The sequence below is a fragment of the Barbus barbus genome, assembly GCF_936440315.1.
Source record: "Barbus barbus genome assembly, chromosome: 45".
NCBI classification, from domain to species: domain Eukaryota; kingdom Metazoa; phylum Chordata; class Actinopteri; order Cypriniformes; family Cyprinidae; genus Barbus; species Barbus barbus.
Genome location: NC_136723.1, coordinates 20,410,798 through 20,425,404, shown reverse-complemented (window position 1 = coordinate 20,425,404; position 14,607 = coordinate 20,410,798). Strand labels below are relative to the sequence as shown.

The window sequence follows — 14,607 nt, the reverse complement described above, 5'->3', positions numbered from 1 at the left end:
ACACTCAGAAACCCTCAGTATTGATCACACCAGGATGAGAAATGAAGAGAGGAAGAAAACGAGCCTTTCGCTTTGTACAGGACAGCACTAGACTGAAAAGCAGATATTCACTAGCTAAAATACAGTGGTAATACACCACATTCAGTAAATACCATCTTATACAAGTATGGAATCCATGGTCTAAAGCCCCGTTCACACCAAGAACGATAACTATAAAGATAACGATATTAGCATCGTGCTTGCCTGGTGTGAAAGGGCCTTAAAAGTACTTTTTTTTTCTTTTTTTGACTCCCACAACCAATTCATCAAGTTAGAAATTTTAATTATACATCCCAGTACTTAGCGACAGCACTGCTGACTCCTGTAATTACTTACTGTACATGAATTCTGGGAAACAAATTAGAGAAAAACACATCTGGCAGGTAAAAACAGGATAAATCCAGTTCCTGTCCAGCCTGTATCTCAAAAGCACGTTGTCAAATGCCATCTCACAAACACAATGTCTAGTCTTTTACAAACAGAGTTTATTTCACACAACAAGAACAATCATTCATTAGTGTTTATTATAAAACAGAAAGGAATAGAACATCCAGGTGCTTGAAGCAATTAGAGTCACACTGTCTGTGACATTTATACTAGAACTGAACACATTATCTTTGAACTACAAAAGAAAATGTACATGCTGGAGTCATAAACATAACCAAAAAATAAAAAAAACAACTGGAGATGACCAGCCAACTAGAAAAGCCTGTCTTGTAAAGTGCAAATCAGAGACGCGTCTGTAAAAGAAAACCACCTGTGGAGCAAATGACATCATAACAACTCAAAAGGTCACATTTACTGTCAAACACTCGTGCATTCGCACACACACTGCATTAATAATTAATAAATGATCTCTGTTACATCAAATTTGTTTATAAAATACAAAACACTGACATGAATCAAACTTGTTTTTCCTATAAAAAACATTGAAATCATTTCACTGTGACCGTACAAACATGGTTTTTGCACTGATGAAACACTGCCAGGTGTCTTATAATGTCATCCCTTGCTGCAAACTGGATGCGATTTAATGAAAAATAATCATGTCGGTTGTGTGGCATTGTTAGTGTCTCGGCTGCCTGTGTCCTGTTTAATGAGCTCTGGCTAAAGCTACATTTGCATCATCACACACACGCAAACACACAGACATCAGTATCTCTTCTAGCCCGCAGGAACTCCAGCAGCCTTTTTTCTCTCTTCTCTTCTCTCCTCGCTCTCAGTGCTCGTCTAATTGAGGCGAATCTACCCTGGACAAAAGCTTTCTCAGAGGAGAGCATTTGGCCGTATATCTGTCACAAGCCAAATGTGAAAGTTTCACATCAGAAGCCTGAAAGTTGCTGATGTGGGTGGCAAAGACTGGCTTGTGGTAATTGTTTTATGTCTTAAAAATTTGTCTCGTTCTGTTATTTTATATGTGGTCAGTTAGTATTTGACCCTAAATTTAAGTTTAACGTTGGAAACAACAGATTCGCTGGTGCTTTCTGCAGCAACTGGACTAAAGAATAAAGTTTGTGGGAGTGAGGAACAGGTCCTGAGCTTTCTTTCCCCCTTCCATTCTTTCAAAATCCCACCTCCAGGCACCTACTTTACATAACCATTTAGTCTCATGGCACTCCATTTAGGTTTTGTGGGAAAAGGGTGCTTAATGCTTTTACAATGTTGATACACTGGACCTTTATTTGGAGTGTTAGAATAACAAACCACAAGGAACAGCAGAGTCCATCACCTTTCACAATAATGCAATGTATTTTTCTCTTCTACACTCCAGGGCTCCAGCACCAGATGGTCTTCCAGCTCATCATCTTCATCCTCCTCTTCCTCGTCAAACACACTGATTTCCTCAGTAGAAGTCTCTAGGCAGTAGCTGCTGCCTTGACCCTCACTGTATTCGTAGATGGTAGGTAGGCTGCTTCTCAATCCAAAGCGTCTGCGTAGGGCAACCAGCAACGGCTGAGGCACAGTAAAGATGTCCACATTGTTGCCCAGATCCACCCAGGCCAAACTAGGAAACTTTTTGGGGTCCTTAACCACCTCTATCAGGTCTTTAAGGATGGCTACAGTCAGCCGGTTACCGTTGATTGCAAGGGTGGTGAGTTTGGGTAGCACTCCTAAGAATGGTAAAAGAAGTCTCAAGCTGTCATCTTGGAGCTCTGTGAAGCTGATGTCCACTGCCGTCACAGATGAACCATTGTTCTGAAGGTTGTATGCCACACGATGTAGATCACGGCCAGAAAGGGGGATACCAGACAGATCCACGGTATCGTTTGTTAATTTCTTTTTCAGTGTAGTTTTTAAACTGTGAAAGAGAAAAATATAGTGTTAACATATTACATTAAATTACCATGCTTATATTATTGTGTCAGTCATGATATATACAATAAACATGGCATATTTTTATTCCATTATTTACTTACACATTGTTACAGAATAATGTGGAGAGCATTTTAGAGTAATTTGAAATAGCAATGCAATATAGCCATTCTTTTCATTTGTATTTTTTTCTGTTTCAAATGAGTTTTTGGGTTTAGATCTGTGAGGGGGTAGAGCTTAAGTGACTACAATCACAAATACACACAAGTCCAGGGTATTATTCTCATCCAATGTAACCTCTCAAATAAATAAAAAAACAAACAAAAAAGCATTAGTGGTCGAAAAGAGACTTTTAAGGATAAATGTCACATTCTAAAACAGGCCTGTAAAATCCCAGTGAGGCACCACAAGACTGCTGTTAACAAGCATTGGTGGTTCAGTGGTAGAATTTTCGCCTCAAGTTCACTCTCAAAGAACTCCATTTCCATAACGTCTTATGGACACAGCATTTGTCTGTAACACAGTTGACAAAATAATGAATCAAACGATAATTTTCATTAACATATTTAAAAAGTCATTAGAGCTTAAGCTTGCCAAATAATTAATTTAGCACATTAAGGGGATATATTATTCAACCACCTAGTTCATTTATCAAAAAAGAATACTCTTTTTTCCTATTTTCTGACTTCTTGGCTGACCTGAAATGTACCCCTAAATATAGAATGACTCCCACGAGGAAGCAGATCCCATGGTTTTCGGTCAGTATATCTTTTGGTCATTTGATTTTTTATTTAATATTGAAAGTAGAAAATGCTCTTTTTTTATTTTTAATTTTTCGTTCAGGGGTAGAAAAATTAATAAACAGCTTGAATATTCGATTTCTACAGCTGTCATACCCTGGGGTCCCCCAGTAAGTTTCTTTGTTTAATTAAGTAATTAATTAATTTGTTGAGCTCCTGCGCACTCACGCGCATTTACATAAATGTAATAACTTGCCATTTCGGTTTGTTTCTCACCAAACCCCACAGTAACCTACACCCTGAGAACGTTTGGAATATACGCCACGAGATGCATATGATTATTTTACGACAGATTTGAATCCCCATTGTGAAATTCACCATTCTCTGCCAGTAAATTGGTAAGTGCAAGCAGGACATTTTTTTGTGTACGTGTTTCGAAAAAAGAAAGTAGGCTTAATAAGCCATTAGAACAAGAATAGTTATCCTAGTTAAATAAAGGAGACAAACACACAGAGCACAGACCATTATTGAAATGCACAGGAAATATGCAGCAGTGTAAAGCAGTTTATTTAATTAATATTGAGTATTAATTGATTTTCACTTGGATTTGTTCCTCAAGTGGGGGAATAACTTAATACGTTGTCATTTATAGTCATATGGTAAAATGTATATTTTTATTTGTGTACATTCAATATTACTACAAAATGTCATGCCTTTGAAAAATAAAGAAAACTACAGATTGCGCTTTAGAGCGTCTCGGTTTCTTTGAACATCGTACTCCACAAACATGAATCGATACACAGCGAATATTTGATGCGCCTGTTTTTAAAAGTCTACATTTAGGTTTTTTAACGTTAAATGCATTATTTAACTTAACTAGGTATATTACAGTAAGGAAAGCCCTAGCGCGTGTCCTGAATGAGTTCTGAGACTTCCGGGTCTTGCGGGTCCGAATACAAGACGATCGGCATAAATGGAAGGATCAGAGAAAATGTTGATCATATATGTAGATCATGTTTTGACCATTTTGAATCTGATCGGGACGAGGTAGTCAGTGAGAGAGATGCCTTTACAGACACAGAAACAAAATGTCGTATTATGTACATTCAAGTGGTGATAAAACATGAACACATGAAGATAGAATAAAATAGTTTTTTGTTTTTAAAGCAGAGGCTCGGTTCTTTATTTTGATATAATATGTTCATATATTCATAGCAGAAAATATTCTGAGGGTCGTCAAATTTAGGTGAAAATGATCAAAAATGCTGGCGGTGGCTGGCAACTTAAAAAAAAAAAAAAACGCTGACAAGGAAAGAGTTAATCTACATCACACAAAGAGTGCAGTTTTTTTCTCCAGATATCAGCATGATAACAAATGTAACAATCATTTTATACAAGTTTAATAAAGTTAGCATTAAGTGACTTACATTTTAGACCCAATATTGCCTGTTTTTGCTCAATTTTGCCAACCAAAATAGTTAAAGCTCTGAGCAATGGACGGTGTTTATTTATTGAATGAATCAGCTTTTTGAACGAATCCGTTGAATGAATGACTCAGTGACATTAACACACTCAAATGCTTTGTTCCCGAATGAATCACCCATTTGAAAGTATCGGTTAAATCTCAATGACTCACTGATGAACAGTGATTTGCTGCGACCTACTGGTGGTTTTAATTTCACATTTCAACTTTTTTTTAATGTTTTAAATAATTTCAAACATCAGTATTTAGCGTTTTATGTTTAAAACAAAGCATTATTTATACATTTGTAACGGTTGAATGCATCCATGTCTCCTCTGAGCTACATTAAACCCTATAAATACGTCTGATGCCTTTCAGATGCAGATTCCAGAAACGTTTTCTTATGTTGATTGAAAGAGACTAAGTACCGGATGAAGTGCTTCTTATTCTTACTCAAAGATACAAAATGGAAGAAAGAGTTAAAACTGAACACAATCTTGCAACTCATTTATTTTCAGTACTTAAGGATGTTTAGTATTGAAAATATACTTTACATACTTAAGTACAATAAATATCTCATACTTTAAGACTTTAATAAAGTAATATTCTAAACAGTAACTTCAACTTCTACCAAAGTTATTTCTGGTAAGATATCTGTACTTTTACTTGCATGTGGCTTTCAGGTACTTTATCCACCACTGCTTTAGGAAAAGCAGCTTTAGATATACAAGCAAAAAACACGCCTACATCATTCTAAGAATTATTACAGTACATGAATTATGTGACAGTATATTACACGTTTGACTTGATCCCCATAAAACATATTACTCATTCAAACATCAGTCATCATTCAATCTCAAAATCCATGTGACTTAACCAGATAGTTTGTTTAAAGGTCAGAAAGTGACAGGCAATTTAAATCTAACTCTGCCAACTGTTTCTAACAGTGATGACCAATGCTGTTTGGGATGTGCAGAGACTGCACAGCGCCTGCATTTCCCTCTCTGTCACTGCACATTACCAATCAGGACGTCCTCCGAAAATCCATATATGCAAAGCCGGAACAACAAAACTGACACTAAATTAAAAGCTTATTTTAAAGAGTCATGCACAGTACTGTGGGCTTTGGATTAGATTCTCTCTTAGACTCACAAAAAAGGGAGAGAAACATGGAAATTGAATGTATGGATGGATAGGGTTCAATGAGTCATTGTTCTTGCCCAGAGCGGTCACATTGACAAGCAAGTCAGGGCTGTCAGAAAAAATGAGTGCACACACCAAAAAACGCAAAACTGTGGAAACTCGAGCTGACGGAGATGTTTGCAAATGTGTGTGGTTTGCTCTGAGGTACTGCTACTGCAGCTCCCCCATATACTTGTGTGCAGATGAAGTAGTTGACGACACAGCAGCCAGGAGGCAAGGTTGTCAATTTCTAAAAATAATTGTAAATCAGCTTGTCTTCCATATTTATGGAAGACAGACCAATTCTTTGCATTACAGACACATCAAATATTCTGAATATAGTGGTAGTAATAAAGACTCCTATGCATGAGCAACGGCTCCATGTGCACTAACTACGCTTTAAATTAGAGAACTGACAACTGAACAGCAATGCAGCTCCCTCCTTCATTTACCCTGCAGCACCCCAACCCTCTGCAGCGGGGAAAGTCCATCTGCTTCTCCTCTGCCTGGCATGATAGCATTACATTCAGAGGGGCTTTTGCTGTGACTGCAGGATTTGGACTTCCTACGCCGTGTGCTCTATTGTTCTGAGTTTGGGCTTGTCTGATTGGATTAAGGGCTTTCCTACAGGGGCTGCCTGGCACACCGCTAACACTGTTCTGCGTAGGAGCCAGAGGTCCAGCCAAACAAAATGCACGAATCAGCCCTTTTCAAAAACAACACTGTGTGTTGGTGTCATAGTCGTGAGGAAGGGTGCTGAGAGATCCTGGAGTTGGTGGGATGGGGGTGGAATGGATGGGGTAGGTAGCAGACTGCAATCCAGATTTGGCTGCCCATCTGCAAGGTAACATGACAGCGCTTATCCTGGTTTAGGCTCAATGCATCATTTATCCTTTATCTCTGGGACATTGTTAACATGGACATTGTTGATCATCAGGAACAAACCATTTAAGACTGAAATTTAGGTAAAGTGATACGTACGGTGAGAAATTAATAAACTGTGGTATTTAAATGGCACTTCTAAGAATGTCATGGTATCACCCAGGAGGTCAAGGTCGGCTGGTTATGCTTGGCAGTTTGAGTTTGGAACTACACCATTAACCTGGTCAATCATACATTGACAATCAATCAAAAATAGCATATTCTGCTACAAAATAATATCAACATACAAACTGAAAAAAAATTAAAATATTATATTGTAAAAAATATTTTAATATTAAATATTTATATAATACATATTTAATTATATTTCTAAATTATATATGTGTGTGTGTCTATCTATCTATCTATCTATCTATCTATCTATCTATCTATCTATCTATCTATCTATCTATCTATCTATCTATCTATCTATCTATCTATCTATCTATCTATCTATCTATCTATCTATCTATCTATATACAGTGCCCTCCAAAAGTATTGGGTGGGTTCAAACAAAAGGTGCTATCTTCTAAGTTGTGTATCAGATCCAGATGAAAATACCTGTAAATAAAAGCTGAAATGTTAATATCTCATCTCTTATTCATCTTTTGATGTCAAACCCAAATGTTTTCAGTCTACAGCAAAAATAAAGGAATTGGCTTTACTGTTCTAATACTTTTGGAGGGCACTATATATATATATATATATATATATATATATATATATATATATATATATATATATATATATATATATATATATATATATATATATATATATATATATATATATATATATAAGTTTTGGTTTGTGCAATTGATGTGAACATAAATCCTACATTAAGGAGAAATAGTGAAATTTGAAAGGTGGTTTTCAGGGTTATATGTAAGGTCAGTAGACAAAACCGATCAATGGATTGATTAAATGAACTGTGGTACAATCTAGAATCCATGGAGGAACTGAACAGCCTGCTTAATGAGAGATCTACTGGCTCTAATTGCATCGTACATCCACTCTGCCCTTTGGGATATTGACATGTTTTCACCAAGAGCTTACATGACCTATCAAATGTAATCTCAAAAACAGCTAGATACTACAAGGAAACAATCATTAAAACATAACAAGCTGCCACATATTCTGACAAATTTAGTCTAATTAAATTACTTGACATGATGATTAATTAATAAAATAAGTCACATGCACCAAAATTTGCTGAAAAACGCCCCCAAAATAAAACAATTCAAACTAATTTCATTATGGTGGCAGGCAATATCACTGAATAAATATTACAAAAAGTGAATTGCACTACATTAACGTTAAATTGACAGCCCTAGTACTTACATTTCACTACTGCACCTTCATTTCCACCAAACATTTGGTTTAATTTGCTAAAGATGTAGATTGCGTCTTCTGCACAGTAAAATGGGTTGACTAAGCAAACCTGAGATGTACACGGAGCTTCAGCAGCACTTCTCATCACACACTGACTTGTGGGGAAAACCTATTCAAAAACCTGTCTGTGCCGATCTACATACCACGCCACCATGACTCTCAAAATAACGTTGTCAAAACTCTCTTCAGATGATTTCTCTAGCAAGCCTTGGCGATGTGGCAGGTTTGAAGGCATATTTGCATTAATATTGCCCCATACTGACACTTTGACATATGCTCTATATATGCTTATGTCTCTGAGACTTTATTTAGATTTAAAGGCACGATGTGACGCGAGGTGTCTCCGCTGAACGGACAGCCTAAGTCACATTTTTTGATTTGTCCCTCTTCTCCAAGGGCTCTGAATCTCTCCCGGGATGATGTTTGTGGTTACACTGTGAGCCTTCTGTGGGAAGTAATCAGGTTTTCCCAGCCATCTTAAATGTGAACTGCACAGAACAATGATTTTCCAGTTGGCTAATCCCATTTCAGTACTGGTGAGATAGTCGATGCTATATATATCAATGTGGATAGTAGTCAGAAAACTCGGTGTAAAAGCTGCAAGGGCTCTCTGTATTATTTGCAGTTCTGCTGTGGTAATTCTCAAAATATTAAAGCCATAATTAAATATTTTAGCAAAATACTTGCATTGATTTTTATTGATTTACTCTAGTCTAAACCCTTTTTTTTACACAAACATTTTTTGTAATTTTTCAGATGCAATTATAATTCATTAATTATATATTTAAATTACATATAAAAATGATTATAATTATTAACAACCCCCCCCCCCCCCCAAAAAAAATAATATTATATACTCAAACACACACACATTTAAAAGATATGAAAAAAGACAAGTATAAATACATACTCACACTCATTAAATATATTTAATTAGATTACTCTGTTTTTAACAATTCTCAGAAATCATGTTTTTTCCTTGTGCATTCCAATTAATCTCAATTAAACTGCAGTTGGGTTATTTTGACTGGGTTAATAAATAACTAAAAAAACAGCTAACTAACACAATAAAACACAATAAAAACATGATAACATAATAAAAAACTTCATTTTTGAAATTTTTTAAAAACAGAGTTATCTGTTTTTGCAACTAAACTCTTCATATATATATATGGGTCAAAGACGTTAAGATGTCCGCATCAAAAGAAATTGACAAAAGTGATTTTATATCCATAGAAAGCACATTAAATGTAAATGTAAGAGTAAAAAAGTCTTACTGACAAATGGGAAAAACCTAGAATAGGGGCAAATTTAAAAAATGTAAAATAACAACTAATTAGTATTTGGGGTGAAGGTAATTAGTCTTTTAATATGTCATAAATTGATTTTTGTTGTAAATATGCCTGACAAGATTGTTACACTGAATGACATTTTAGTGGGTGTCTTCTGTAAATCAGGGGGAAATGTATGATATTTATTTTTTGTTCAGAAAAACATTGCAACAAAATTGCAATTAAACTAAACAGAAAACTTTTTTAAAATGTTTGGGGAAAACCAACAACAATTTAAAGCAGTATTACAATTGTTTTTATGCTTAAACATTTTTTGACCCATATATATATGCCTGACAAGATTGTTACACACACACACACACACATATATATAGGTGCATCACAAAAAATAATTTTTGGTAACTTATTTCAAAAAGTGCAAATTTCATATATTCTAGACTCATTACATGTAAAGCAAAACATTTCAAAAGTTTTTTTTTTGTTTTATTTACATTTGAGTTTCATTAAATGACTATCCCTACAGTATAAATTCCAGATAGCTTTTGTTCTTTGAAACCACAATAATGGGGAAGACTGCTGACTTGGCAATGATTCAGAAGACAATAATTGACACCCTCCACAAAGAGGGTAAGTCACAGAGGGTCATTACTGAAAGGGGTGGCTGAGTGCTGTATCAAAGCATATTAAATGCAAAGTTGACTGGAAGGAAGAAGTTGGGTAGGAAATGGTGCACAAGCAACAGGGATGACCGCAAGCTTGAGAATACGGTCAAGCAAAGCTGATTCAAACACTTGTGAGAGCTTCACAAGGAGTGGACTGAAGCTGGAGTCAGTGCATCAAGAGTAACCACGCTCAGACATCTTCAGGAAAAGGGCTACCAAGCCACTTCTGAAACAGAAACGACATCAGAAGCATCTTACCTGGACTAAGGAGAAATCAAGTTTGGAAATCAAGGTCTGGAAAACTGGAGAGGCACAGAATCCAAGCTGCTTGAAGTCCAGTGTGAAGTTTCTGAAGTCAGTGATGATTTGGGGTGCCGTGATGTCTGCTAGTGTTGGTCCATTGTGTTTTATCAAGTCCAAAGTCAATGCAGCCGTCTACCAGGAGATTTTGGAGCACTTTATGCTTCCATCTGCAGACAAGCTTTATGGAGACCCTGATTTCCTTTTCCAGCAGGACTTTAGCACCTGCCCACAGTGACAAAACCACTTCTAATTGGTTTGCTGACCATGATATTACTGTGCTTGACTGGCCAGCCAACATGCCTGACCTGAACCCCAAATGGAATCTTTGGGATATTTTCAAGAGAAAGATGAGAAACAGTCGATCCAACAATTCAGACGAGCTGAAGGCTCAATAGTGCCTCAGCAGATCGAGCCACAGGCTGATCGCTTCCATGCCATTCCTCACTGATGCTGGAGTTTGTGCTAAAGGACCCCCGACCAAGTATTGAGTGCATAAATCAACATACTTGAAAGAACTTGAACTTTTCTGTTTTGCAAATCCTTTTTTTGATTGATCTTAGGAAATATTCTGAGATACTTGATTTTTGACTTTCATGAGCTGTAAGCTCAAATCATCAAGATTAAAACAAAAAAACTTTTGAAATGTTTTACTTTACATGTAATTAATCTAGAATATATGAACGTTTCACTTTTTGAAATAAGTTACCAAAAATTATGAACTTTTCCACGATATTCTAATTTTTTGAGATGCACCTGTATATATGTAAATTCTAAATGTATAAAAAAATTATAAAACACACACACACACGCATAAATATGCATAAAAATAAAACTTAAAACACGTTAAGTTTGTTTTCTGTTCAAACCTTTTTATTACTTAGAATCTCAAAATGTGGAGGGGAAAATTAGGTGGACTGTTATGGAATCACACAAAAACAGCTCTTTACTTTAAATTATACACAGCATGCAAATTTCCCTGCAGGAAAACACTCTACATACCTGATTGAACTGATTAATAAATTTATACAAGCGAGTTATGATGCACACACACAGGCCCTATGCAATGAAATTAACTGACCCTTGATGAATCTTATTTGGTGCCAAGACTTGTTCAATCAAAAAAGTGTGTAAACAGAACTGTGGGCTTTAGTTTATGTTTCAGTCCCAGCACAGCTGATAATTTACAGTGATGTTTACTAGAAGTAATCATGAAAGATACTGGCCTGTCATAAGACACACACCTACCATAAATAGCCCCCATTGCCCTCAATCTCTCAATCATCCCACCTCTCGCTTGTTGTGTGGCACCGTGAGTTGATGCCAACCTGCTTTAATTAGCCGTCAGAAGGCCACAGTGGGCTTAACGGTGAGTGTCAGACTGAAGTAGTGCCAGTTCCTGGAGCAGCTAATCCTGCTCAACACACGGCACGCCAGCACGCCAGCACGCCATCAACACAGACACACTATCACATGTAAGATCCCTCCAACAAGAGCGATCTTGGGACATCGCTGCCTCTCCATGGGGTTTCACCTACATGGATTTGAGCGGCAGCTTCACCAACTGTGCCAGTGGAAAACTCACACATGCTAATGTGAAAGGAACGCTACGGATTAGGGAGGAACAGGATCAAAATGAAAACAACTAAGAAATTATGTTTTGCATAAAGCAAGTTAAGCCATGATCTTTTCTTTAAATATATGGGTCAAAGATGAAAAAGGGTTTAAGCATAAAAACAATAAGTGTAATACTGCTTTAAATTGTTGTTGCCCCCCCCCCCCCCCCAAATTAAAAAGTTTTCTGTTTAGTTTAATTGCAATTTTGTTTTTGTTTTTCTGAGCAAAAAATAAATATCATACATTTTCCCCTGATTTACAGAAGACACCCACTAAAATGTCATTCAGTGTAACAATCTTGTCAGGCATATTTACAACAAAAATCAATTTATGACATATTAAAAGACTAATTACTTTCACCCCAAATACTAATTAGTTGTTATTTTACATTTTAAAAATTTGCCCCTATCCTAGGTTTTACCCATTTGTCAGTAAGAATTTTTTACTCAGTTAAAACACAATAAAATGTAATATGCTCCCTTTTATATATTTGAATATGTACAAGTCAGTATAAGCATGTTGTTTGAATTTTTACATTAATATTGTGTTACACTGAATGACAATGTAATATTATGTCAATCAAATTTTTACATTTTATTCTCCAAAAACTTATTTGAAACATTAAAAGTAGACACTTTACTTACATTTAATGTGCTTTCTATTGACATAAAATCACTTTTGTAAATTTATTTTGATGCGGACATCTTAACATCTTTGACCCATATTTATATATATAATTAATATATTACATATATTAATTTCACAAAGAAAATACATTTAAATGATTAAATAAATAAATTATTTTTAAGATTATTAAACATGTTTCATGTAAATCCTCATTACTCTAATACTATTAAAAATACAAAAATATTTGTTTTATTAAATATTATTAATATTATTATTAATAGATTATTATTATTCACATTTAACTCCAAAATCAAAAGAAAAAAAAGAAATCATATTTTACACGAAGAAAATAAATAAAATGTAAATTAATACATTTAAATTCATTTTTTTTGACTGAATTTAAAAAATAAATATTTTTGAACAATTAAAACACATTTTCCATTATATTCTCATTACTGTGATACCATAAAATACATAATTTTTTTATTATATTTATCACAAATTAGCTTAACCAACTATACCAATAGACAATGCATGGCACTTGTTAATGTATGCAAAATGGATTAAAAAGCATATAAGAAGTAATCTAGATAAAGCAGAAAAGTAAGACAAGTTAAAAGTTCATAAACAAGGTTGAGCAATTTCATATTACTTATCAGACTGATTGTTCCTAGAAACTCCAAGGAAGACCCATTTCCAGCATAATCGTGGGGTGCTTTCAATGGCGCAGTAATTTTGATGAAAGGTTTGTCTAGTTATGCGCAGATAGGCCCGATTTGAATCAGATTATAAAACATCCCCTTGCCCAATTTAGAAGTGTAGTAGTGTAGAAGTCAGTTAATTCTCAGCCCATAGAGACTCCTTTACCCAGATATCACACTATAGAGACTGTGTCTGTTCCCCGAACTAGAAAATACAGAAAACGTCCAAACCAAATTAAGAGTAACAATTTAATTGATGTTCAACAAATAAAAAATGTTTACAATACAGAGAAACAATTGATAAAGCTTGGCTTACTGAATATCAGGTCCCTTTCTACAAAAGCACTTTTTGTAAATGATTTGATCAATGATAATAATCTAGATTTGCTCTGTTTGACAGAAAGAGGGCTAAAACCAGATTAATACATTACTTTAAATGAGTCCACCCCCCAAGATTACTGCTATAAAAATGAGCCTCGTCCGAAATGTAAAGGGGGAGGTGTAGCTACAATTTATAGCAATATTCTCAGTATTTCTCGGAGGGCAGGCTTTAAGTATAACTCGTTTGAAGTTATGGTGCTGCGTATAACATTATCTAGAGAAACACGTGTTAGTGATAAATCCCCTGTGATGTTTGTACTGGCTACTGTATACAGGCCACCAGGGCACCACACAGACTTTATTAATGAATTAGCTGATTTTCTATCGGAGTTAGTACTGGCTGCAGATAAAGTCTTAATTGTTGGTGATTTTAATATCCATGTCGATAATGAAAAAGATGCATTAGGATCAGCATTCATAGACATTCTGAACTCTATTGGGGTTAGACAACACATTTCAGGACCTACTCATTGTCAAAATCATACTCTAGATTTAATACTGTCACATGGAATTGATTTAGTGATTTTAGTGAAGTGACATTCAGCCAAGTATGGTGACCCATACTCGGAATTCGTGCTCTGCATTTAACCCATCCAACGTGCACACACACAGCAGTGAACACACACACACCGTGAACACACACCCGGAGCAGTGGGCAGCCATTTATGTTGCGGCGCCCGGGGAGCAGTTGGGGGTTCGGTGCCTTGCTCAAGGGCACCTCAGTCGTGGTATTGAGGGGGGAGAGAGCGCTGGACATTCACTCCCCCCACCTACAATTCCTGCCAGCCGGAGACTCGAACCCGCAACTTGATGTGAGTGGTGTTGAAATTCTGCAGCAAAGCAATGATATCTCAGATCATTATCTAGTCTTGTGTAAACTCCATATAGCTAAAACTGTAAATTCTACACCTTGTTACAAGTATGGTAGAACCATCACCACAAAAGACTACTTTGTAAGTAATCTTCCTGATTTATCTC

General features: G+C 35.8%; 1 protein-coding gene across 1 annotated transcript in view; it reads right to left on the bottom strand.

The window, feature by feature from the left end:
• Nucleotides 1-286: 286 nt before the first annotated feature.
• LOC306864565 (leucine-rich repeat-containing protein 75B-like) overlaps nt 287-14,607 on the bottom strand; it is a 48,243-nt gene continuing 33,922 nt past the window's right edge. Inside the window, exon 4 of the mRNA XM_079408662.1 lies at nt 287-2,338. Within this exon, the coding sequence (XP_079264788.1) occupies nt 1,765-2,338 (574 nt within the window). The 3' untranslated portion in view covers nt 287-1,764. The remainder of the gene's footprint in view (nt 2,339-14,607) is intronic.